Consider the following 25,717-nt stretch of genomic DNA (forward strand, 5'->3'; position numbering starts at 1 on the left):
CGCGGCCCCGGGCAAACCCCACCCCCGGGCCGGCCCATGGCGCGGGGCTGCGCGGCCGCTTCCTGCCCGCGCCACACTGAGCCGCGGTACCGGCGGCCGCAGCTCGGCCGCGCCATGCGCGACTACGACGCGGCCACCGCCTTCCTGGGCGAATGGGGCCGCTTCCAGCGCCTCGTCTTCTTTCTGCTCAGCGCCAGCATCATTCCCAATGGCTTCAACGGCCTCTCCATCGTGTTCCTGGCCGGCACGCCCGAGCACCGGTGCGTCGTGCCCCGCGGGGCCAACCTGAGCGGCGAGTGGCGCAACGCCAGCATCCCGCTGGAGCTGCGGGACGGGCAGGAGGTGCCGAGCCGCTGCCGCCGCTACCGCCTGGCCGCGCTCGCCAACTTCTCGGCGCTGGGGCTGCGACCCGGCTCCGACGTGGAGCTGGAGGCGCTGGAGCAGGAGCCGTGCCTGGACGGCTGGGAGTACAGCCGCGATGTCTATCGCTCCACCATCGTCACCGAGGTGCGCGGGAGCGGGAGGGGAATCCCGGGCAGCCCCGGGGTGCCGCGGAGAACCGTGCGGTTATCGCACTGCCCGTGCAGCTCCGCCGCGTTCTGGGCTTTCTGCCGGCACACTGATCTGCTGCTAAACCCGCCGTGCCGAGTTTGTTTTGAGGTCTTCTGTTCACTTTCATTTGCATAAGAACGAGGAAGGAAATTTTTATAGTGAGGGTGGTGAGACACTGGAACAGGTTGTCCAGGAGGTTGTGGATCCCCGATGTTCAAGGCCGGGCTGGATAAGGCCTTGAGCAACCTGGTCTAGTGAGAGGTGTCCCTGTCCATGGCAGGGACTAGATGATCTTTGTAAGGTCCATTCCAAACCCTTAACATTGTTTGTTTCTATAATGAGCTTCCAGCTGCAGCCTGTTTCCTTACCCAGCGAAACTGGTTACACTGTGCAAATGCTTCTTGGTTCATCAGGTATGTGTGCAAGGGGCTGGAGCAGGGTCAGCACTGGGTTCAGCTTGCTTGGTGTGACAGAGATGTCTCTTTGAACATCAACAGTGTTTGTTTTCTTTCTTTAAAAAAATAAAGGTGGTAGAACTCATGGAATCTCAGGGTGGTTTGTGTTGGAAGGGGCCTTAAGGAACATCCAGTTCCAGCCCTCTAGCATGGGCAGGAATATCTTCCACTAGACCAGGTTGTTCCAAGCCCTGTTCAACCCTGCCTTGAGCATTTCTAGGGATGGGGCATTCATAGTTTCTCTGGGCAGCCTGTGCCAGTGTGTCACCACTCTCACAGTTTGGAGTCATCCTGAGTTGTGCAAGATGCATGGATTGGGGAGGCCTAGTTTGATGTTTTATTCAAAGGACCCTGAACTTTGCTGTGTGCCCACAGTGCCTCTGCTTTGTCCCTGTGCTCACGTGCTGGGACAGGTCATGTTTGTGTCTCTGCAGGTACACTGCTTGAGTCAAGCCTGGGGTGTGGGCAACCTACCAAAGGTGAAGCTGTGCTGGAGCTCCATAAAAAATCTGCCATTATTTCTTGTTTTGGAAACTGGGTTGCGATCAGTGCTTGGGTAGTGATGAGTTTGAGTACTAAATGACCATAAGCTGATCTGGGCGCAGAGGACTAAGGTGACTTGGGGAACATGGAAGAGGAGCCATGGCAGCACAAGGAGGATTAAAGATGGGAGCACAGGGGTTGTAGGAAACTCAGTCAAGGGTTTGAATGATTCTGACAAGTGCAAGGCATTGCCTCATCTGTTCCTAAAGAATTGCTGTCTTACTGGAGAGGAAAGCTGCTCGGAATGTCTCAGCTCCAGTGCTTGCTGAAATGCACTGTTGTGAAAGGCTGAGTACTCTCAGGGCAGTGTAAGGCAGTTGGCATCTTCATGGTCAGGCCTTTCACAGGGGGACGCATGGCTGTTGTTCTGGGTGCTGTGCTATGATGGTTATCCTGGCTTAGATGTGCTGCTTTGTCTTGATGTTAATTAAAATGTTTTGAGCTATTGGAGTATTGTCCCGTTTTACAATCTATAAGAAAAGGAGCTGCTCACGTAGCGCTGAGACTCCCCAGCCCTGGCTCCTCGTCTGTGTGACTTGGCAGATGTCCCGTGTCTGTGGGAGGCAATGTTTGTCTGCCAGGCATCATGCACTGAGGCAGTATTTTTTTTTTCTCATCTAATATTAATGCTTCTGAGGGAGTTTTGCAAGAGCTGTGGCCTTTCACACACTTACAGGTTTTCAGTGTTTAACTTGTTTAATTTCTTGGCTTGGTGGTACTGCTTTCATGATTAACTAATCTTGTGTTTAGTTGCATATCTCTAACTTGTTGAATAATCATGAGGACCTTTGTCCCAGATTTCCATAGCTGACACTGGGAGGGGGAAGGGGGATTTTTTTTTTTTTTTAAGAAAGGTTTTTGCTGAATCTCTCATGACTTTAGAGAAACCTTGTTTATGGTTCCGCTTTTCAGGGGAGACTTAAAACATTCAGTTCTCTCCCACTTAAAGAGAGACTTTCTTTTCTCAGAGACTAACAACAGAAGGTTGTTATTAAGCCAGTCTGCAGTATTTAACCAGCTCTGGTGTAACAAAATCCCTTTCTGTCTTTTATTTTTTGAAATGCTGTAGCTCAGGGCATAAGAAGGGCTTTATTTTGGCTCAAGAAAACAACTGTGTCATTCCAATTCCTCCACGAGTCCTGTAAAAAAAATGAATGTAGGAGTAGTAAAAGTTCATACATGGTAGTAAAAGGACTAAACCAGGAGTAATTAAGGGAAAATATTAACTTCTGCCAGTCATGGCTGTTATACCAGGAGTAGAATTGAGCAGTGGAGTTAAGGGCATGAGTGCACTAGAAATATGATATAATGAGGTGTTAGGTGATACATCAGTCAGAACATTTTAGTTCACACAAGAGTAATTCTTAAACAGTGAACCATAAACATGCTGAATTTTGGATACACTTACTCATCCCCAGCTTCTAAAAAGGTGTTGTATTGTTCCTCAGTTTGAAATCAGTGCAGGTGGTGTATGCCAGATTTGCGTGGTTTTTGTCTGTTTTGCTATTGGCAAACTTTAGGGCCTCTTGGCTTTTGCAGGGGAAGGACGCACATGGTGGGACTTGCCAGGTGAATAGAGGCTGGTTAGGTGCAGGGCTGGTGCTCCTTCCTGTGTGGGTGTTCAGAGAGAGAAAGTTCTGGGCAGAGATGGGGACCCAGAGGTTTCCATTCTGTACACCCCAGGGATTCAGGTGCCCTGCTGTGCTGTCAGACACAGTCCCTGGAGATGAGTGGGTTGTGCCAGGGCTTCAGGAAGCAAGGGGAGACTGCAGCAGTGCCATGTGCAGCACACAAATGGGCTCTGGGGCACAGCTGGTTATCCAGAGGTTTCGGTGTTCACCCTGTTGGAAGGCAGAGGGATGTATTGTTTCACTTGGCCAAAATAAAAACACAGGCTTATGCTAGACGTTGTAATTTATAGAGTCATAGAATCAGAGAATGGTTTGGGTTGGGAGGGACCTTAAAGTATCATCTACTTCCACCCCTGCTGGCATGGGCAGGGACCCCTTCCTCTAGAGCAGGCTGTTGCAGGAGTGGGGCCAGCAGCTGAATTGTAAATCAACCCTGTGTCATCCAGGTTCAGCTCTCACCCACCTCTTCATTCATGTTAGTCACCTCCATTCTTTATCATCTTTTAAAACAGGTGCTTCTTTTTTATTGTTGTAGGTTAATATCTGTTTATCACTGTGGCTGAAGTTCATAGTCATAACTTTGCAGGCCCAGGAGCTGAAAAGGCTCTTTGCAGCTTTGAAAAAGCTTAGTATTACTAGTCTTGTCAGAAGAAGGAAAAGAAAGTCTGGTTTTCATTTAATAAGTAAATACAAATGTCTGACAGATAAACAAAGGTGTTTGTAAAATGCTGGGATTTTCAAGGTGTGATTTAAAAAGCACACCATGCAGTAGTGTTTGGAATTTGGTACAAAGTACAGCTATTTCTGACATGGCAACGTAAAGTAAGATTAATATTGTTAAAGAATAATAGGCTTGCAGTTGATATTGTTAAATGGAAACAGTGCTCTTTTAGAGGCACTGTGGACAGTTAGTGACAAAGTAAAATTCTCTTTATGTTGCCTTTACTTTTAAATTCAAACTCACCTCAGGTGATGGCAGTGCCCTGTTTCCTTTTTCTCCAGCCATCTCAAAAATATGGTGTATGGGCAACAGTTCCATTTCTGCACTGGAATTGTAAAATATTTGGCAATTTCCTTCCTGTTCTATGCAAGTTTTATCTCTGTAAAAATGTAAAACAACTAGAGGAGGGAAAATTAAGCAGAATGTGTATTTTGTAGACACAGACTTCTGTTTGCTTTAGGTAATAAATTTCAATGTAACATTTAGACCTTTTAAGTATTTGGAATATACAAATGTGTTTTTAGAGGAAAGGGTGTTTAATAACACTCAGAGCTTTCAAGTAAGCAGAGAATACTTGTATGGATATAAACAAAATCAGATTCAGCGTCAAAGGTTGTCAGTACTTGGTTGTGTGACTGAGATTTTTTGAAAAACATGACTCTACTTGCTGAGAGAAGCAAGTGGAAAGAGGGAATACAGTTTACTGGGCCAGCTTCAAAAAGTCTTGATTTTTAAAAAGAAGATATTAATACATGGAACTGGCCACTTAATTTTTTAATTATGCTTGTTATTCTCAGCTCACGAAAAGAGTTAAAAAAAATAAAGGAATGGGAAGACACAGTATCTTGTAGCTGTAAAAATTGTTTTGCCTATAAGGCTTTTTCCTTGTAGGACAGGAGTACAACCAGGTGAGGCCCTGAAGTTTTGTATTTGTCACAGTCCAGCTTTGATTAGGGTTCTTGTAGTGGCATTAGGGAAGGGTCTTGACTTTGTGGGAGGGAGGAAATCTGATGGAGTAGTTTATAGAGCTTTTATTCTTCTCAGTTTTGTCACTAGGCTTGCCTCTCTAGCAAGGGATTTGGAGACATGGTTCCAGGCAACTGGCATGTAAGAGATAAAGCAGAACTTGGGCAGTGCTCTCCTAGAGAGGTGTGTAAGTGATGACTGTAAGTGCCTGGGACTGTTTGATACCCGGGCCCCAAACCTGTGCTTGAGAAGCAACTGCTTCAGTCCCTCTCCTTTTTGGTCCCCCTGCCTTCTAACCCAAGCTGTCCACATTCCTGGCTATCTCCATAGACTGTCCTCTTTTCCCCATCACCTTTTCCCAGCTGTCCTCACCAGCACTGTCATCAGCCAAGGATCTGCTTACGGAGGTGCATAAGCACAGCTCGGCTCCAGCACACAAGGGAGCCTTTGTGCTGGGTGTGAGGCTGCTGACAGGCATCACCCCAGCCTGATCAGTTGCCTGGAAAGTAGAAAAATCACAAAATATCTATTAGATGAATAAGAAGACAAGTTTAATTTGCAACAGAGGATGTCCTAAAGTTATAACAAAATAGATCAAGAATGCTCTGTTCTGTTGGGTACCAGTGTTGAGCAGCTCAATGAGCAGCTTCACAATCAGCAGCTGCTCTTTGAAAACAGAGTGGAAATGTTTTTCTCCTGTTTGAAGCCCAGACACCTTGCCAAGGTTAACCTTATCTTGTTCACTGGGGCAAAAGCTGTTACAGCTAGCAGACTAGTTTATAAGATACTGAGAAGTGAAAATAGCACATGCTTCTAGAGCACTAGGTCACGGTATGCTGTGTCCAAACAGCACTACCAGCAGCAGGGGTTGATTAGCAACTACTCCTGGGACACTTGCTCTTTGCCATGCTGATCTAGCAGTGTTGCCTTGGTGACTTCCTCTTGGACAATGTGCAGTTGAGGTAAGAGTATGGTTGCAAAATGATTCTGGAAGGATGATGCCATCATCACTGACAAGCAGTATAATAGACCTTATAGGTGTGTCATTAATGAGTTGAAGACTTTGACATTTATTTACTGGGGCAAAGGGTAACAGACCTTAAAATCCCTTTGTTCTAATTATTGTGCTTCTGTGGAGTCTGTAAATAACTGGTATTGTACAACCAAGGTAGTTCTACTTTGGAAATTTGATGTTGAAGTTCACTTTAATGCCTGGTTCAAGTGGTCTTCAGCATGACAGCTCCTCACTGTGCTTTAACAGAGAGGCCAGAAAAACAAGCTGGTAATCATTGCCACATTTGAATGCCCAGTATGTTTCCACCTGCCAATGCAAGGTTTTGGCAGAGCTGTGATAAACATTTTAATACCATGAACTTTTTCAAGAAAGGTGTCCACCTCAGTGATCTGAAGAAAATGTTTGTTATAGGACACAAACGTGCCAGTGACTGGAAATCCAAGTGTTGTTCAATCCTTGTGCCAAAGGGCAGGGTGTAGGACAAGTGAAAGGAGATGGTGGACTCACAGGCACAGGGTGATCAGCTGGAAAGTAAAGATCTATTTAGTAATGACAGACTAATGACCAAGACAGATTTGAGGATGTCTGACTGCAGTAGTTGATGCAAAGATAACTTGTGAGTAGGCAAGTCTTTATAACAGCAGGATTTGTATTTGTGGTGTTTGTTTTTCTGGTAGGTGTTACCATATAAAGACATATACCACTGAAACCTTTGGCCTGTATAAATTATAAATTTGATAACAATCATTTGCTGGTATTTCCACATTGCCAGGTATATTTTACTGAAGCTTCCTAGCTGGCTTAGCCTCTGTGGTCATGACAGGCTCAAGCTTTCTTTAATCTATAATGAAGTATAGCTTTTGTTGAATAATACAGATTTAAATGTTAATTATATTTCATAATTTAAATGATGTGGATAACTGTAGTAAGTCCAATTCCTTACCATGAGTGGGATACATTTATTAATACATTGGAGAGCCCCAGTTCTGGAAGGAACTTTTGTAGTGGTGTCTAATGGATGGTGGTGGTGGGATGTGCTGGGGCACTGCCTGGAGTGCTGGTACCTGAGCTCCAGGTGCTGTCAGGCTGGAAAGGCCTGGGGAGGAAAATGAAACCTGATAGAAGGAGAGATTTTTCAGACATAAAACCACAAACAGATTTATCAATGGAGAGGTTATGAAGTTACCTGAATATAGTTACAAATTGGAAAAAGGTGCATATTGACCTTAAAAATAATAATTACAATGACTGTAATAAATAAATTTAAGGTAATGTAAAGGCTGGCAGCTAGAGTTAGGCAGCTGGTGAGAGTGTAGCCTGTGTGAATGACCATAATTCATCTCTGGAACAGTTCCCAGTTCTAATTCAAAACTGGATGCTATTCCATAAAATAAGCGATGGCTCAGTTGCATTTTGACACGTGAATCTGGCAGTGGAAGGCCATTGCTGGTGTTGTTCATTCTGTGCATAGTTTTAAGTGATCCTCCATCCTTAAAACGTGGACTAGGATGTAGTTCTGGTGTGACTGTTAACAGGCTGAGGGCTGTGAGATTCCTGGAGTCAAAGGCTTAGTGCTGAGGAGATGGGCTGGCAGACAGTGAACCAGCAGCATTCCCAGTGTGGGAGCTGGGACACACAGCAACTGCTTTGTGTTTATCATGGAGCAGATCAAAGCATGGAAGGGTGTTCCCTTCAATGAATTGAAAAAAAATATACTCAATTATTTGTAACTGGGGGGCAAGGAGGATTAATTATTCAAGTCAGGGTGAATATTTTAATTTTGGCCTTTTTAATACAGATTAAAACCTAAATTTTTCCATTGCTAAAACATCAGAAGGGGCCTTGAGGGAGCTGTTTGAATAACTGCGCTCAGGAGGGTTTGGTCTCACATCAGAAGCATCTGTTGCCTCCCAGTTCCTCTCCTGCAGGGCTGCAGCACCGCTGGCAGCAGGTACTGGGAGAGCTCTGGGAAACTGGTTTTATGTCCTCCAGTCAGAACATAGCTGTGAAGGAGGGGATGAGGAATCCCTGCTGGGCTTTGTCCTTTCTTCTAATATTTACACATTTTTTCCCCCAGAAAACCAAAATAGAACTAAGAGTCTTTTAATAATAGTTGTTTATGTAGCTGGAAAAATAACATGAGTGCTGCTTCAAAAACATCTGACTGAGCTGGGTAGGATCTTGAAAAACATTGAAGACACTATTTAATAAATATTTTCTTTTATTCCTGATTTTTGTTTTAATTTTGGAAATCTTTGTTGGGTGTATATTTCAATTTGTATTTCAAAAATTCTAATTGAGTCCCAGTGAAGAACGAGCAGTCTCCTGTCTCTCAAAACCATATTAAAATGTAATAAAAAGACTTTTTCTTTCTATATTGTTGTTTCTATAGTCAAATTTTTCTTAAATTAGGAATGTGAATTTTTAATGGGAAACATTACTATATGCAGGGAAATTATGTTTGGAAACTATTTACAAGGTCATGCAGTGACAAGACAAGGGGGAATGGCTTCATTCTGACAGAGGGCAGGGTTATATTGGATATTGGGAGGAAACTTCCCTGTGAGGATGGTGAGACTCTGGCACAGGGTGCCCAGAGCAGCTGTGGCTGCCCCATCCCAGAAGTGTTCAAGGCCAGGTTGGATGGGGCTTGGAGCAACCTGGGACAGGGGAAGGTGTCCCTGCCCATGGCAGGGGGTTGGAATGAGATGGTCCTTAAGACCCCTTACAGCCCAACCCATTCTGTAATTCTGCTCTCACTCCTTCCAAACCCAGCTCAGCAGAGTTTAGGAGGGAGGGGAAATCCTGTTTATTAAAAGACTTTCCAATTCTCTCTCCCTGCAGTGGAATCTCGTATGTGCCAACGACTGGAAGGGACCCCTGAGCACCTCCCTGTTCTTTGTGGGTGTCCTGCTGGGATCTTTCATCTCAGGACAGCTCTCAGACAAGTAAAGTATATACACCAGAGCTGCTGTCTCTTTGATGCTCATTTGTAGGCATTTCTGGTATATCAGCTTTCCTACTAGTGTCTTTCTGCAATTACTAATATGTCTGTTCTGTGACTGTCTAACCTGAGTGTACACAGAGTGGGTAGAGAAATGTGCTGAGCTAGAACAGAATGTTACAAAGATTGTTAGTAGGTGCTATCTACATCTGCTTGTTCTTTCAACAAAGTCACTCTACAGCAAACTGGTTTTTTATGCCAGAAAACAGGTGTTGGAGATAAGTTTTGTCTGGAAAAATCTAATCAATTACATTCTCTTCTATTTATTTTGGACTATGTTCAGAGGGTTCCCTGACTCTTGTTTTCTTTTTATTTTTTTTAGTTTAAACAGGGATTTTTCTTTTTATAAACTATAGCTGCTCTTTCTCATCATCAAATACAGCATTTAAGTCCAATGATCTGTATTTGTAGAAGCATAAATGCTGTTCAGCTGTACTCCAGAGAAGCAAGATTTTCTTGTTTATCAGTACAAACATTAAAAAAAAAAGGAAGACACCACTAATTTCTGTGATGCCAACAGCTGTTTGTATTTTGTAAAGCTCAGTTTTTCTGATTCTCTCCCTGGGATTTGCTGTGCATTGTGTGCTGTCTTTCTGATTCCCTGAGAACAATATGTGGTTCTCTAATTTGCTGGTACTTGCAAAGTTTCTGTTTCACTGAAACATAATCTCTATCCAAAAATCTTCTGGCATCATTTAGGGCCTTTCCATAGCTTCCTGCCTATCTGGTTGGACTGATCTCAAGCTTAGAGACAGTGATCTTTAAAAATTAACCAGGCCTCCTGTACTTCTCTCCACAGCTATATGCTATGATTTTGTATAAGAAAATCCCAGGGCAGGCCAGTGTTTGCTCTGCCTGTGATCCTGCCTTCTGCCTGGTTCCTCCCCTCCCAGTCCTGCTCTTTCCCCCTGCACAGCCGGCAGCCTGCTGGCCTGCACACCCCCTCAGTGCACCCTTGTCTGCAGGGTCTGCCTTTGTCAGCTCCTCAGCCTTCTCTGTTAGGAAGTCAGCACTAAGGAGCTCCAGAAACCTCCTGGCTTGTGTCCTGGAGTGTTCAAAGCCCTTATGATGGTCAGTGCCTTTGGACACGAGGAGGTGTCCTGTGGTGCTCTGCAGCAGGTCCTGTTTGCTTTTTTCTGAGCAGGTGACTGCAGCAGATACCCAGCACCCACACTGGCCTCCCTGCTGATCCCATCCCATGATCTCAGCTGGCTTGTCACTCATCCCCAGGCCCAGCTCCATGCCCTCCCACGTGAGGGGTGATTCCCCTCTTCCCTGAGTCTCTCACTACCTTTTCCTGGTGCTGCTCCTTCAGAATGTTCAGGTGCTTCCTTCCAAAGAACTCCTTTGTCTGCTACAAGGATGTCCCATGGTGACTACCTGGCAGGTGAAGCAGGAGCTGTTCTGGTGCCAGAATCCATGAGCTTCCTACCTTCACGCTGCTGGCAGTCTCCTGCAGCTCCTTCCCCTGGCAGCACAGATCCTCACCAGGTGCAGGTGAGGAGGCCATCGGTGCAGCCCATCCAGTCACTGAGGGACTGCAAGCTCAGGGTCAAGAGCTACTTCTCTCCATGAGGAGAATGCTCCAGCAAAGCTGCCTGCAGTGTTCTGCATTGCAGTGAGCCTGAGACATGAAGGTTGATAAAGTATTTGGAGGTTTCAAGTTACAGTCAGTTCTTTGTGACCCACAGTGATGCCCCCAACACCAGCTGTAGATCTGCAGGTCAACACAGACTTTGGAGCTGAAACCTGCACTCAGCATACCCTGTCCCAGCAGTGTGGGGCTGCCTGGGCCAGGACAGCAGCAACCACTCTTACAGCAGCTTGACAGGTTGAGTTTAGTTTCTTCTCTCCTTGGTTTTTGGGGTTTTGTTAGTACTTCATCAGGAGGTCTTCTAGAATCCCTTAATTTTGTTCATATTTAAACCCAAAGGGAATGAAGACTGTGGCATGGGATCATTGACTGCCAATAGCATCTTCCAAATCTGAGTGTTACCTCTCTTCCAGGAGCCTTTCTTCTTTTTCTCTTTTTAACCTGTTGATCTGTCAGGGACCATGTGCTCCTTAGAGGAGGACAAGCATTGGATACTCTTGCACTTTAAGTAACTTGTTCCTGATGATTTGTTTCACTGCTCATTCTGTCAGTAAGAAAGGAATAGTGTTCCAGCACATACTTGAAGACAACTTAACTAGCAGTCCTTAGAATATTAATTTCTCTTGGCCAGTGATGTTTTTAATGTGTTTAGAATTGTTGTGCCTGTGTCACGTTTCCTGAACCTCTGGTTTTTGCAGAAGTTTTGTATCTCCTTAAGTATGCATATAAGTAATTTTATTTTTCTGTTTCTGTAGATTTCGTTCATAATGTTGTTTAATCATATTTTTTTCCCCTTCTCTTTCTTTTTTTAATCTGTTCATGGAAGGTTTGGCAGGAAGAATGTGCTGTTTGCAACTCTGGCAATGCAGACTGGCTTCAGTTTCATACAGGTCTTCTCTACCAGCTGGGAGATGTTTTCAGTGTTGTTTGTGCTGGTTGGCATGGGACAGATATCTAACTACGTGGCAGCATTTGTTCTTGGTATGAAAGTCCTGCTGGTCACTGCATGTGTCCTTTCACCTTGTGCTTTTCCTGCTCCTTTTCAGTACTGACTTAAGGTTGATTTGTTTTGCCAAGCAACACTGTTAAGAGTGTGGCCTCACCATGCATGAATAACTTCTCTTCTCCTTGGAAACTTCCAGCTGATAGAGGTGCAATTTGAATTATTTCTATGGTTTACTGTCCTAAAAGAGGCAAAACCCCAGAAACTGACTATTTGAAATAAAATCCATCTTCTAGTTGGAGAGATAATACAAGTGAGACATGATTTTTTGGGGATTGGAACTAGATGGTCTTTAAAGTCTCTTCTAATCCAAACCATTCCACGATTCTATGATTTTTCTGGGATTTCTGATGTCCATTTTGGGGCCTAAATACCTGTTTAATTTAAAAGTTGCAAAAGACCCAAGATAGGTAGAGTAATTTTTATAGTCTTCTTTAAACAGCCTATAGTAAAAATTTAACTGTTGTCATGACTTTTGCTTTGTATACTTTCAAGCTAACTAAGACCATATTTAATTATGGGAATGTGAATTACCTCATTAATATGAGATTTAAAAAAATTAAGGTTATTTACAGTGACTTCATTGTCCAAAATACCAAATGGTGGCAAGAAATTATTTCTGAGCCAAGGAAGGCCAGTTCAGGGGTGATAGCAGTGCTTAGATAACCTCACTGCCCATAGCCTGCTTCAACTGCTGACATCTTCTTTGATTTCCATGGAAACAAGAAAGATTGTATTTTTTTTTCTCTGTCTCTTGATTTGCAGGTCCCAAAACATTTCAGAGGAGAGCACTGACCCCTGTTCGTGCATTTAATGCATTTAATTCCAGTCTGGTCTTTGTGACCAACATGAATTCCATATGTCTACCCCAAAAGACTGTGAGGTTTTTTGGCTAAATAGTCTTTTAGAAGGTGATACAGGTTGGGAACTTAGTTGAGGCACCTTTGAATTATTATTTAAAGAAGCTGGTCACTCTTCATAAGCTGGAGAGGATTCTGGACATCAAGCTACGTTTAAGTGTTGAGAATGTCAGGTGATTTCAGCTCCTCAGGTTAAACGTGAAATTCCAAAATTATAAAATTACAGAAATATGAACTACATATTGAGCTACAGAAATGCTGTGTGGCCCAGTTCTCATTCTTTTACACATATAATTACCTCCACTGGTGCAGGATCACAGCATGAAGCAGCGCTGTGGTGCCTCTCCAACTAGACAGCAAAGTGCTACATCCTGCAACTCTGCAGTGCAGTGCATTTCACAGCCAATTGCTAGGGGTATTTTTGAGTTGCCTGGTTGCTATTAAGTGAAAATGCCAATAATCCCTTTGCTGTTTTGAACAGGCACAGAAATCCTTGGCAAGTCAGTCCGAGTGCTGTTCTGCACCCTGGGGGTGTGCATCTTTTATGCCTTTGGTTACATGTTGCTGCCTCTGTTCGCTTTCTTCATCCGAGACTGGCGGATGCTGCTGCTGGCGCTCACCCTGCCCGGGCTGCTCTGCATCCCGCTCTGGTGGTGAGTATGACTGACTTACAGTGCTGTAGTCTTTAGAAGGTCCTGTCTGCAGATTTTTAAGATGATGAAGCTAATGAAATTCAGGAATGGGTAGGTGAAGAATGGTTCTTATATCCTTTACTCCTCCAGTTGTTTAGCTGCCGGTCTGTGGCATTGTATGTGATCTGACTGATGCCTGAAAAACCTACTCTTCATTTTCTATAGACTTCTGTAAAATTAAGTCTTTCACATGCAAAGAAAGCAAAAAATGGTCAATAAAACTCATACTTGTGTACCAACTGAAATCCACAGGTTTTTAAGTATAGGTGTGAACTAAGGGCAGAAGGAAAAAACAGTTGTTCTGGGCATTGGTAGGGTGACACAGATATGACAAACTACAAAAACAGTACTTGCACAGCTATGGCACTTCCGTGTTTTCTTCTGTAGTTGTTAAAATCCTACTTTTGAGTGGCATGTAAAGCTGAAATAGTCCACGTGGTGGTGGTGTTGCTTCACTTACAGTAGCAGTTGTGTTTGTGCTTCCATCTCGGTTCTTATGCAATCGAATGACTGGGGAATTCTCCTCTCTGACTTGCCTTTCTGTCACAGAATTTACAATTACTAATTTTCCAGGTGTTAGCCTCTGAGGATATGTTTCTTAACCTACAGAGTGCTGCTTGTGTGTTCACATTTCTGAATTTCTTAAATTAATCCCATCCTTGGAATGTTTAGATTGCTCTTTTTTCTGAGTCACTACTAATTCCTTCAGCACTTCTGAAATCCATAAGGGCATATTAGTCTGGTCTTGTTCCTTACACTAGATTTACGCTCTTGTAAATCTGATTTCTGTTGTCACTGCACTAATTCCTGCAAGATGTGGCATGTTTAGAGATCTTCCTACCTGGAACAATGTGTTGGTCCCTTCAGCAGCTCTTTCTGTGGAAATGCAGGTTTGTTATTCTGAACCTTCTCTGCAGGGTCATTCCAGAGTCTCCACGGTGGCTGATCTCCCAGGGGAGGTTTCAGGAGGCAGAAGACATCGTCCGAAAAGCTGCAAAAACTAATGGCATTACAGCCCCAGATGTAATATTTGACCCCAGTGAGGTAAGACTTGTTTAGCAGTCCAGTTGTTTGCTGGACTTAATGTAAAGCAATTGATTCCATGCAGATGGATGGAGTTATACCTGCACTGCATTCTCTGCTTCTCAAGTGGGTGAAAGATCATTGTTTTCTGCTGAAAAGCACAATACCCTTGACCTTCATTGCAAAGCCTTTGTGATCCCATTCCCACGGGAATGCCAACATGCATTCTAATGCAAACATCTTTTTCATACAGTTTACAGCTGCCCTTTTTCCTTTTAAACTCTATTTTTCAGAGGAGGATAATGAATTTGAGGTGCATATTGCTTAGTGATCTAAATATTTGCACCAAACAGATTCTGTGCTTATTCAGTCTATAATATCACTCTGTATAAGTCTAACACAGGGCTAATCCTGGCCAGTGACATTGGAAATATTGTTATTCTAGTTCACACTCAGCTTCAATTTCTAATTCATATTAGGGAAAGCAAAACTTGAGCCCCTTTCAGGTAAAGTAGTGACAGGTATCTTTTCCATCTCTTTCTTCCTACATGCTCCTGTTTTCTCTGGAAATCTTCCCTTTGTCTGAGCTGAAGGGTGCCCTTAAGGTGTAGAAGCAGTTCCATAGACATTCAAACATGACCTCAGAAAGTCAAGACAGACAAACTGTGTGTATATTCCAGGAGAATGGGCACCTGGACAGATCTCCAGAATCTGTTTGGGCAGTTGCTGGTTGACAGTTGACAGTGTCTTGTGATTGTCATGGTTTGACACTGGCCCAGTGCCAGGCACCCACGAGAGGCAGAGTCACTGTTCATGCTCTCCTGCTACAGCTGAGCAGTGGAGAGGGAAAAAAAATTACCGAAGGTTTCGTAAGTGAGATAAGGACTGGGAAAAATATTTCAAGGGCAAAACAGGCTCAACTTAAAGTTGAGAGGACAGTCAGAGGAGGATAATGAGAAGTAAAATAAACCCTTAAAACACTTTTTCCCACTAACAGTGCAGGGAGGCAGCGTAGGGGTTTTGGTCAGGCTATCACTGAGATTTTCTGCTGCTGCTCAGGGAGAGGAGTCCTTCCCCTGTGAGGCTGTGGAGTCCCTGCCACGGGTGACAGTTCTCTGTGAACTTCTCCAGAGTGGCTCCACTGTCACAAGCAGCAGCCAAACCACACCTGCTGTGAATGTGAACTCCCCCCACAGGCACACAGCCCTCCCAAAACTGCTGTGGCATGGGTCTCTCTTCCCACGGGGTGCAGTCCTTCAAGGACAGGCTGCTCCAGCCTGGAAGCAGGGCCCTCTCTCTCCTCTGGGTCTTCCACTGGATCACAGCCTCCCCTCCTCCACTGACCTTGGTGTCTCCAGGTTGTTTCCCTCACATGTTCTCACCTCCTCCTCTTCTCTGGCTAGAAGAAAAATTGTGTGTGTCTCACTTCATTTTGTTTTTCTTCTCAAATCTGTTATCACAGAGGTGTTACCAGCCTCTCTCGTTGGCCCAGCCCTGGCCAGCAGCATGCCCATCTTCAGAGCCATCAGGGATTGGTTCTGCTGGACATGGTGGAAGCTTCCAGCAGCTTCCCACAGGAGCCATCTAACCCCCCTGCTATGAAAAACGAGGCCATGCCAAACCAATACAGTCCTTTAAGTGAAAATACATATAATGTATACAATGAGTATAATATACTAGTTTGCTTTACAATGCCTCTGTTCTGAGCTGAGGAGAATGGGAAGCCATTAAGCTGTAGGTATTTGCTACTGAGATTGAAACAGCTTCCCTGGTGTTGAAGTCAGCTGAGGTACAGACAAAGCAATATCTCTATTAGGAGATAGTAGGGCAAACATCCTGGTCTTACTGGAGCAGAGTAAGAATGCCAAGAAAACACACTCCTTCTACCTTTTCCTCTGCATCTTCTTTAGAATACATATTTTTCTTCTTCTTCTCTCTCTTGCTGTGACTATGAAAACTCATCTATTGCCAGCACTGCAGCAGGAAAATAGAAAATAAGCTCTGGCTCCAACATCTGCCTAAGATCACTGCTCCTGGAATCTTCTCTCTTGTTCTTAGAAAGAAACACTGATGTGTTTACTGTCTCTGAATGGGGTTGGATAGTGAAGGAGCAGAAGGCAGGGGCAAGAATAGGGATTTTATTCCAGGAAGTGCTGGACAAGGAGAAATGCTGATGCAGCAGGGTGGGCTGGAGAATGTGGTGAGCATTTACAGACATTATCACGTCAGCTTACAAGAACATACTAACTTTCTGACCATCAAAGGAAAATGAGTTTGATGAACATGCAGAACTCCTGTCCATCTCTTTGCTTTCTATGGTAAAAGTAATATTGTGGCCAAATGATCTGTGCAAAACTCCTCTGCATCAGTGTTTATGCTGTTCTTGTGTCTGCTTTCTGAAGAGCTGGAAAGCAGAAGGCTTACAGTCTCTTGAGGGTTTAGGAAGCATGTTTATGCTGCAGAGAGGTTCTCAGAAATCTGGCTGGCCCTTTGCCTTCCTCATTTGGAATGTGTGTCTGGGATGGAGGAGCCAGCCGAGCTTATGGCTGGAGGGTTCCTCAAGCCTGTGCAGCTGGAGAGCAGCAACTGCAGAATTGTGACTCCAGAGATTTCAAGCCAGTTGAGTTCCAGCAGGTGATGAATCACAAACCAGCTGTGGAGCACAAATAGGGCCTGGTTGGTTAAGAAGGGATAGAAATGTTTCAATGATAAGTTTAATTTCAAAGCATCATTTTGGTTGCCCTGCCCTTCTCTCATAGCTTCTTGTTTGAGCCTGTCCTGGTAAAGATTACGTTGTCTGCTTATCCAGCTCTTAAAAGGCAAAGACCCTTTTTCTCATCAACTGACTAACAGACTGAATTTTTCTCTTCCTGGTTTTGTTTTATCGTTTGCTTGTTCTTTTTTTTTTTTTCCTTGTTTCTTGGCAACAAAGAGTGGCATGTGGAAGGATCATGTGATTTATGAGAAAGGGCTGTGAGCTGTGAATTGACTACAGTTTGTGTGATGTAAGTTTGGCTTCAGGCAGAGTGAAAGCTATCAAAGGTAAAGGACTGTTTGGCTTTTGTAGAAAATGGGATTGATGAAAGCAAATACACAGAAATTTGGTGTGTGCCAGACTGCTATTTCATTATCCAGATCTTCAGAAGCAACTGTCACTTGGAAAGAATTTTCATGTTACTGCAGGGGTTAGAGAAATTCCAGGTTGCTTTATCTGAGCTGATAGTTTCAATCAATGGAATTTGTTCTCTTAAATCACCTTTTCCATATTTTAAAAAATCTTTCCTTTAGTTCCCCTCTTTAGGAGTCTAAATAAAGTCCTAATTTTAAAAAAATTACTATTTCTTTTTTTACAATCTTACCAAGCACAGAACTTGTTCTCATACTTTGTGGATGAATACCCTTGCACTGTTTACATAGAAATGATTTTATGTTGAAGGGCTGGAAAGTTTAATGGGGAAAGGAGAAGATTGTTGTCTTTTTGTTTACATTCTTAGAAAATAATCTCAAAAACAGCCTAGATAATGATGGGCACTCTTCAGCTCATTAGCCAGTTTGTCTCAGTTTATTACTCAGAGGTCCAGCTTGAGCAGTCATTGTCTAACGCTGCCCTGCTGCAATTTATTGCAGCAATTCTTGTTAATTGTTGCTGTGTCTGCAGTGGACAGTTTATCACTTTGTTTTCCTGATATTTGAACACTACTCTGTGTCTTTCAAGATGTCCTTGGTCTTCTGCTTTTAGGCTAAAGAAACCTTCTACTTTTTTTCAAATATCTCACCATCCTTGTTACTCTCGTCTAGTCTGAGTGCAGCTCATTCTCCCGGTGCAGTGCTCAAAACTGGATGTAAGAACCCTTCCAGCAGTGACATATAAATCGTGAATTAATGCTGTTGCTTTATAATTCAAGTAACAAAAAGCAGTTGTTTTGTGAAGCCTCAGACAAAGAAAATTACTTTAGAATCATAGAATGTGCTGAGCTGGAAGGAACCCACACAGATCATCGAGTCCAACTCCTGGCCCTGCACAAGACACCCCAAGAGTCACACCAAGTGCCTGAGAGCATTGTCCAAGTGCTTCCTGGGCTCTGTTGGGCTTGGGGCTGTGATCATTCCCTGGGGAGCCTGTTCAGTGCCCAGCCACCCTCTTTCTGATTGTTTACCCAACATAAACATTCCCTGACTCAGCTTCATGCAGTTTCCTTGAGTCCTGCCACGGTCACGAGAGTTAAGAGTTTCAGTCTAAATTTTAAGTGACTTTCAATTAGAGAGAAGCTTCTACTTTCACAAGTAGATGGCTCTTACATGTATTTTGTTAGACCTCTTTTGTTAAATCTCTTTCAGTAGATCAAAATACTGAGGTATAAGTTAGTGGTAGGACTTAGTTTCATAATCATTATTTTTGCAGGAAGTTGAAGTTCCCATGTTGTGTTGTTTGCTCTTTTACAGCTACAAGATGTGAATTCCCAGAAGCAACAGACATACACCATTTTGGATCTAATGAGAACTCGAAATATCCTAACTATCACAATTATGTCAGTGCTTCTTTGGTAAGCAAGTGTGATTCAGGAGTATGTAACTTTAAATACTAAGGTATTCTGAAGAGATCCAGACAAAACCAGCTCAAAAAACAATGACTAGCTGGCTGAAAGAACAAAATTCTGGTTACATAGGTTCTTGATTTTGGTGACAGTGTAGAAACACATGCGGGGTGGTGTTCCTTTCTGAAAGAGTCAGGCTTATCCTGAACTGAGCAAGAATCCAGACAGCTGGCAGTGGATGTGTGGGAATGCTGCTTGATCCTGGGCCTTGGGGAATGCTCTTCTGACTGCAACAAAGTCATTTTAGAGGAATGAGTCATACCCTACCCCCAGTCAGAGAACTTCTGCCCAGGGATCCGAACAAACGAACGTGATGCATGACTTAGGGAAGAATCTTTCCATTTCTTTTGTATTGGCTCTTAAAGGGATAATGCTGCCTTTTAAGTTCTCATCTGAGATTTCCCTATATTTTCCTGATATCTGCTTTGTCTACTTGTCATCTTCAGCTTGTTTTTCACTAGCTGAAGCCATGCTTTATGCTCAGTTTGATTAAATGGTGGTTATTTTCCTTACCAGAAATCTCAGTAAAGCTGTAAACAGAGAGGGTAACTGAAAACCTGCCAGAAGCTATACAAGTGAGGTTTAATTAGTGCATGTACCTAATGACCAAACCAAGAAGGTCCCTCAAGTGCTTAGGAGCCAACTAACTTTATATGCTGTCTTTTTGAACAATGTTCCTGTTCCTTAGTGAGGCAGAGCCTCAGAGTTCAGTCCACTGACCTGCCAGCACATACAAGATGATGTGGCATCTTAGGTCAAAGGATGATTTGGCTTATATTTAAGCCAGATTCTCTGGCCCATCACCAAGCATAAGGCCAGGCCACAAACACACTTAGAAGAGAACTTGTGCAAAAAAAAAAAAAAAAAAAAAAACCAGCTCAAAAAGAAGAGTAATGTTGGTTCCTTTCAGAAATGTCAGTAAGGTGCCTATATGTCTTACTGCTCAAGTCCAGTCACTGACTCTCATGTTTGATTGGAGGTGAGACTGCCCTCCTCCTCATCTGCTTGACATGGGGCAGTAGCTCCTGGGCACAGCCAGTTTTGGGTGTGTGGTTGTAGAAATCAAAGGCAAAACCTGTTTGAACAGTATCTCTGGTAGGATGAAGCAACTGAGAGAAGCACTGACATGACAGTATGTAATCCATTCTAATGGATTCAGTAACTCATACTGAAGGGCTTTTTACCACATCAAAAATCAAGTTTTATGATAGGCAGGAAGAGTCAAAGAGGTACATTTGACTTGCACACTCTTACCTCCTCTTGCAGAAAAGTATTTGGTTAAGTTGGGCAATTTTTTTTCACTATTCTAATGTGTATGTCAGTGACCTAGTCTCCTTTAAATTAATTTCCCAATATATAAAAATATAATATCTTGTGCTTTCTCACAGCACATAGTTTTCCAGCCCATGGTACACTGATAGTATATTCTGTGTCATGAATTGAAAGTTCTCACAAAAAAGGGCTATAAAAGAGGATAGCTGCAGACAGTAATATATCAGCTTTACATAGTGCTGAGTGTTTTGTTAATTTTGACTAAGTAACAGGCCATTAAACTATTCCCTTTGCAGGGTTTGCACCAGGGATGAAGAAGTTTGGCTTCTTGGCACCCTAGAATGTGTAAATACCACTGAAGTTTTTCTACAAAATATATAACTATACTAAGGTTTGCCAATGCAACCTTAAGCTAAGGCAATCTGCTACTAAAAGGGAGTTCCAGCATTAGAGTTTGTATATAACTCCAAGGAGCACAGGGTGTGAAAAACACTGCAGAACTACTTCTGAGAAGAATGGCTTAGGGCAGGGCACCACAGCAGTAGGGGGTCACTGTCAGCTGTGTCACTTCATGGCTTCCCAGGTGCACTAAGCAACTGGACCATGAAGGCTCTTCCAATATTCGGTGAGGAGGAGGAAGAGGAGACAAAATCTTTTGTCAGTGGTGTACTTGGTGCTGTGCAGAGGTTTTGCTCCAGGTTCTGTCATAAGGTAGATGCTGGTGGAGATGAAGTGCCAAGTGTTCTGTGCCTCATGTTTGCACCTGACATGTCCTGATCCACTGCCCATTATTTCCTTATTTACTGCATTATACTTGTTGGTAAAGCTAAACCTTCTCTACCTGGCATCTCCCAAGACAGGACAGAGTTTGTCTCCAAGGCCAGTTGGGCATTACATGGAAGCCAGCTGTCAGCTGGCACAAAATTAAGATGGCAGTGATCCAGCCACCAAGCTCTGTCCTGATGCACTGACCTAGGCAGGCAGCCATGCCAATGTGATTTGGATGCTGCCCAGCCAGTTTGGAGCATGGCAGAGAAAATCACAGGCTGTTTGGGCCTGCCAGGGTGCCATCCTCTTCCTCTCTGACTTTATAAAGAAAGCATGGAGCATAATGACCCAGAAACAATGCTCTCCACCCAGAGCTTCCTGGTAAACATAATGGAAAGCTGCTGTAGGCCTCAGCAGCAGTAAAATTCAGTAGCTCAGACTTTCAGGTTAAGGCTATAAATGATAGCAGTGGGAACTACTGCATTACTGCAGTGTGAATGATCATTGCTTTCTTCCCAGGGTCATATATATTTTTCTTTGAATTTAAGAGCAGTCTGAAAGATCAAAAGTGTCTGCATGGATTAATTGTTGACTTGCTGTTTCTGAAGTCAGCACTTCAGCTGCTTCAGGAGTGAACAAGTCTGCCAGATGCTGAATTTACCTTACACAGCCATTTCTGTGCTTGATGGAAATGTGAAATAGGTTTACGGCAACCTGAGGAAGAAGAGAGATTTATTTGACCCTGCTATTGTTTCTTTCAGGATGATAATCTCAGTTGGCTATTTTGGACTTTCTCTTGACACACCTAACTTGCACGGAGACGTGTATGTGAACTGCTTCCTGTCAGCAGTGATTGAGGTCCCAGCCTACATCATCTCCTGGCTGCTGCTCCGCAATCTCCCCCGACGGTACTCAATGGCTGCTGCGTTATTCTTGGGAGGCTGTGTTCTTCTCTTCATTCAGCTGGTGCCTTCACGTATGGAATCATTAGTTGATCTCACATATCTATGATAGGTGACGTGCAGTACCTTGCACGGGGCAGATGTGGAGGAAAAGTGTCTTACGGGGACTAAATACAGACACTCGTGTCCTGTCTTTGCCCCTCCTCCTTAGTTCTCAGTGCTGCTGCACAAGTAACTGCCACAACAGGACATTCAGATTCAGTTTGAAAGGTGGGTCATTGGCTTTGGGATCCGTTGGGATTAGAATTGTCATCCAGTTTTGCCTCTAAACTACATCTCTGGCAGGGTGTCCTGGTAAGGTCCAGGTGTAAAACCAGAACTAGACCAACCAGAATTTGGTAAGTGGAAGTTACCAAGGGGCTGCAGAACTCACTTCCCAAACAGCTGTTGTTGACTTTAGAGTTTGTTTAAAGAGTTTCTTTCAATGGAGTCATTGTGGAAGTATTTTTGATTAGCAGAAATGTTTGTACTGAATTAGTGTTGATAGTTAAAACAATATGTAGCTGCTGGGAAGGAGGGCCAAGCAACATTTATTGGATCTCAAACCATACGTATCTTTAGTCCAGTTAGATTAACAGGGCTATGGAGTCATTACTGATAACAATATTGAATATAACAGGAGGTGGTGTTGCCTAGGACTCATTTAAAAATCAAAGATATACAAAAGAGAATGTGCAAGAACTGCCTTGCTTATATTATACAGGTAAGATGTGTGCTGCATTCTCAGGTTTGGGTGTTTTTTTCCCCTGTTCTTTGAGTTAATTGGACACCGATACGATCTAGTTTGATTTTCAAATCTTAACTGTCCCAGTTAAAGTCAACCCAACTTCCTAGAATTAAATTATTATAGCTAAGAGTGTTAATGGAACGAAGAATGTAGCTAAGAATGTTAACGAAAAAACAGAGTTTTAGGAAACCTAAAATAAAATAATTTGTTTCAAATGTCTTACTTTGTTCACTCTATTAAAAAGGGATATATGGCATTTTCTGCAATAGCAGAGGTCTGGCCCCTGAAACCTGAGAGGATCTCAGAAGTTCTGGCTCTGTTCTCCTTATTTTTCACTGGGCAGGAAGCTGTGTTCTCAAGAGAAAATGGAAATGTTGACTTCTAGTAATTTAAAAAAGAAAACATTAAAAAAGAACATTGCTTATGTTTGTGGATATTTACAGGGAAAAAAGACACCAGATATTGGAGTTAATTAGGCAAGAGTTACACAAACACACAGGAGTTAAGGGATACAATGAACTGCAGGAGCCTGAGCCCTGACTGTCTTTGGATTTCAGATCTCCGTGAGCTGTCTATTCTGCTGGTGATGTTGGGCAAGTTTGGAATCACATCTGCCTTCTCCATGGTTTATGTTTACACGGCTGAGCTCTACCCAACAGTAGTAAGAAACATGGGAGTTGGAGCAAGTTCCATGGCCTCCAGACTGGGCAGCATCCTCTCACCTTACTTTGTTTACCTTGGTGAGTCACCTGGGCTGCTGGAGAGATGCTCCAGAGACTCAATTCCCTTGCCTCAATCAGGACACTTCTTACGGCTATTTATTCCCACTCCCTTGAGTTCCTACAACCACAGTTACAACAACATACACTTTGAATGTCAGGCTGATGGGGGTTGGTTGGTTTTGTTTTTACTGAAAACACAGATCTTACACAGGTAAAGCACTGAACCTTGGTACAAACATTACCACAGAACCACAGAATGGTTTGGGTTGGAAGGAGCCTTAAATATCATTTCATTCCACCTCCCACCTGCCATGGGCAGGGACACTTCCACCAGACCAGGCTGCCCCGTGCCCTGTCCAACCTGGTCTTGAGCACTTCAGGGATGGGGCATCCACAGCATCTCTGGGCAATATCAGAAACTTAAATGCAGCATTATTTTTTCTTTCTTTTTTTCTTTTTTTGTGCTTTACATAGGTGCCTATGATCGATTCTTGCCTTACATCCTGATGGGGAGTCTGACTGTGCTGTCAGGAATTCTCACACTATTCCTGCCTGAAAGCTATGGCATGCCTCTTCCTGACACCATTGATCAAATGCTGCGGGTGAAAGGGTAAGTGCCACCTGATTTAACACTCCTCTGCTCTGGGGAATGGACTTGCCTAGGTATGGTCAGAGGGAGAGGCTGGTTTTGGCAGCAAAGGTAGTACTCTGTTGAAAATACAAAAGCTTAGCTGAAGTCTTAGTCCCTCTTCCCAAGTGTAAATGTTCATGTGTACATCTCTCAGCTCCAAATTTATTATTTGACTCTGATGACTTAATAAAAGTACATCTGAGGAAGGCATTCTAAAAGTGTGTTGCTTTATCAAGGTATAGGAACATGTTGTAGATCCTGAAAGTCTCCTAAGTGCTGGGGAAGAGCTGAACTCTTCCAGTTTAGTTCAGCTGATCCAAAAGGCACAGAGCATTTGGCCTTTTGCCATGGCTCTGACTGAAGATGACACATAAGCACAGATGTGGTGTAAGAAAGGGACCTTTTCAAATGAAGTCAACAGGATATTAAAATTAGGAGGTTGTAATGTCAGACAGGACTCTGATTTTATTTTTTTTTTCTGATTTCTTTCATCTGTTTTTAAAGTTATTTTATTTTTTCTTTCTTCAACCCCCAGGTTAGAATACAGGCCTCCATCTAGTAGCACAAGGGATTCCAAGGAGGAAGAAGAAAATCCAGAGATTTTTAAAAGCACAGCTTTTTGATGGAACTCCTGTGTATTTCCTGGTGGACTGAAAGTTAAATGGACTTTTCTTCTAAAATTTATCCTAGAAAGGGCTAGTGACAACACTTTGTTTTCTGTAATTTGAACCTTATTTATTAATTTAAACACTGTGTTCCCTACATTCTCTTTTTATATGAACATAAATACTTTGTAGCCTTCAGTGAGATTTTTCAGCCACGGTTGAGTTCATGCAATAGTACCATGGAGCAGAATCTGATCAATCTTTTGTAACTTTCCACGTATAGTTCAGCTGAAAGATACTTGAAAATGAGTTCAAGGGCTGGCAGGGGGCCTGGATTCTTCAGTGAACCTCCTCCAGAGCTAATGCTTACATCAAGAGGTAAAAATTGCCTGAAAAAGTTGCTCATTGCTTTTGCTTCCTTGACTTCTGTTTGTGGACAGGAAACTTATTTATTATAGGGAAGGTTTATGACAATGTGCCTCTCTTTGATCTTACTCAAATGACTTTGCATATGCTGAATTTGTTACCAGATTGAGAAAGATGCAAAGAAAGATTTTGAGAATTAATTATAACGTGTTATGTTTTAACTCAGCATAGACTGAAAGGATTGCCTTGCACAAAGTATTTAGCACTGAAATTTTGTTCACAAAATTCACTTGATTCCAATGCTGGATTTCAACTGTACCTTCTTGGTGAAGTCGTTTACATCTGACCTTGGATATGGCCTTTTTTCAGGCTGGATTTATTCTAAATAATGCAAACGGTTTCACCTGTGTGTAAAGGGAGTGGTGTTAGTTTGGCATTCTCCCTTTTCAATATGTGGTGAAAGTTTTATGTATAAATTGTTTTAATGTTTTCTGTGCAATTTGGATAATGGAAACAATTCTCCTGTCTTTGTCCTGTGTTTTTCCCACTCATATACACATGCACACAATTAATATATTTAGTTGTAAATTTTCATGTTAATCATGCCACTGTACTGACCTCATGGTGGAATGTACTGAGAACAAAACTCAGAATATATCACTGACCCCTGATTCTCCAAGTGTCAACTATATGATTGCTGTGAGGTCTGTTCACTCTAAGTTTCACTTAACTTATGCAATCAGTGAATTGCTTTTAAATTGTTTTCAAAAAAACCCAACAAACCCACAAATCTTGTTGTCAGTCTGCCAAGAAACCATTCCTTGTATTATGAAAGTTTGGCATTACCTGTGTTTCTTTAAATACACAATATATATGTACACAGAGTCTCATTTGTGCTATGCTGGTTACAGTGTGACAAATGTGCGTGGTGAAAGGTTTCTCTCTCATGGCACTTGTGTTTTGTTTTGTCTTGTTACATTAAGACAATAATAATAAACAGCCTAAACCTT

The 25,717-nt window shown here is 43.0% G+C and overlaps 1 protein-coding gene across 2 annotated transcripts; it reads left to right on the forward strand.

Moving 5' to 3' along the window:
- Positions 1–46: 46 nt before the first annotated feature.
- On the forward strand, positions 47–25,717 carry LOC121332491 (solute carrier family 22 member 5-like). Of its 2 annotated transcripts, none has more exons than XM_041397985.1 (10): positions 47–507; positions 8,728–8,831; positions 11,308–11,462; positions 12,826–12,997; positions 13,954–14,080; positions 18,503–18,603; positions 21,456–21,670; positions 22,941–23,123; positions 23,580–23,715; positions 24,272–25,717. In XM_041397985.1, exons 1-10 carry the CDS (start codon positions 115–117, stop codon positions 24,357–24,359), a joined length of 1,674 nt encoding a protein of 557 aa, XP_041253919.1. In that variant the 5' UTR covers positions 47–114; the 3' UTR covers positions 24,360–25,717. The 2 variants fall into 2 exon arrangements, with proteins under 2 accessions (XP_041253919.1, XP_041253920.1); XM_041397986.1 differs by having other exon boundaries at positions 11,308–11,371.

The sequence above is a fragment of the Onychostruthus taczanowskii genome, unplaced genomic scaffold, assembly GCF_017590055.1.
Source record: "Onychostruthus taczanowskii isolate IOZ18803 unplaced genomic scaffold, ASM1759005v1 scaffold14, whole genome shotgun sequence".
In the NCBI taxonomy this organism is placed as follows: Eukaryota; Metazoa; Chordata; class Aves; order Passeriformes; family Passeridae; genus Onychostruthus; species Onychostruthus taczanowskii.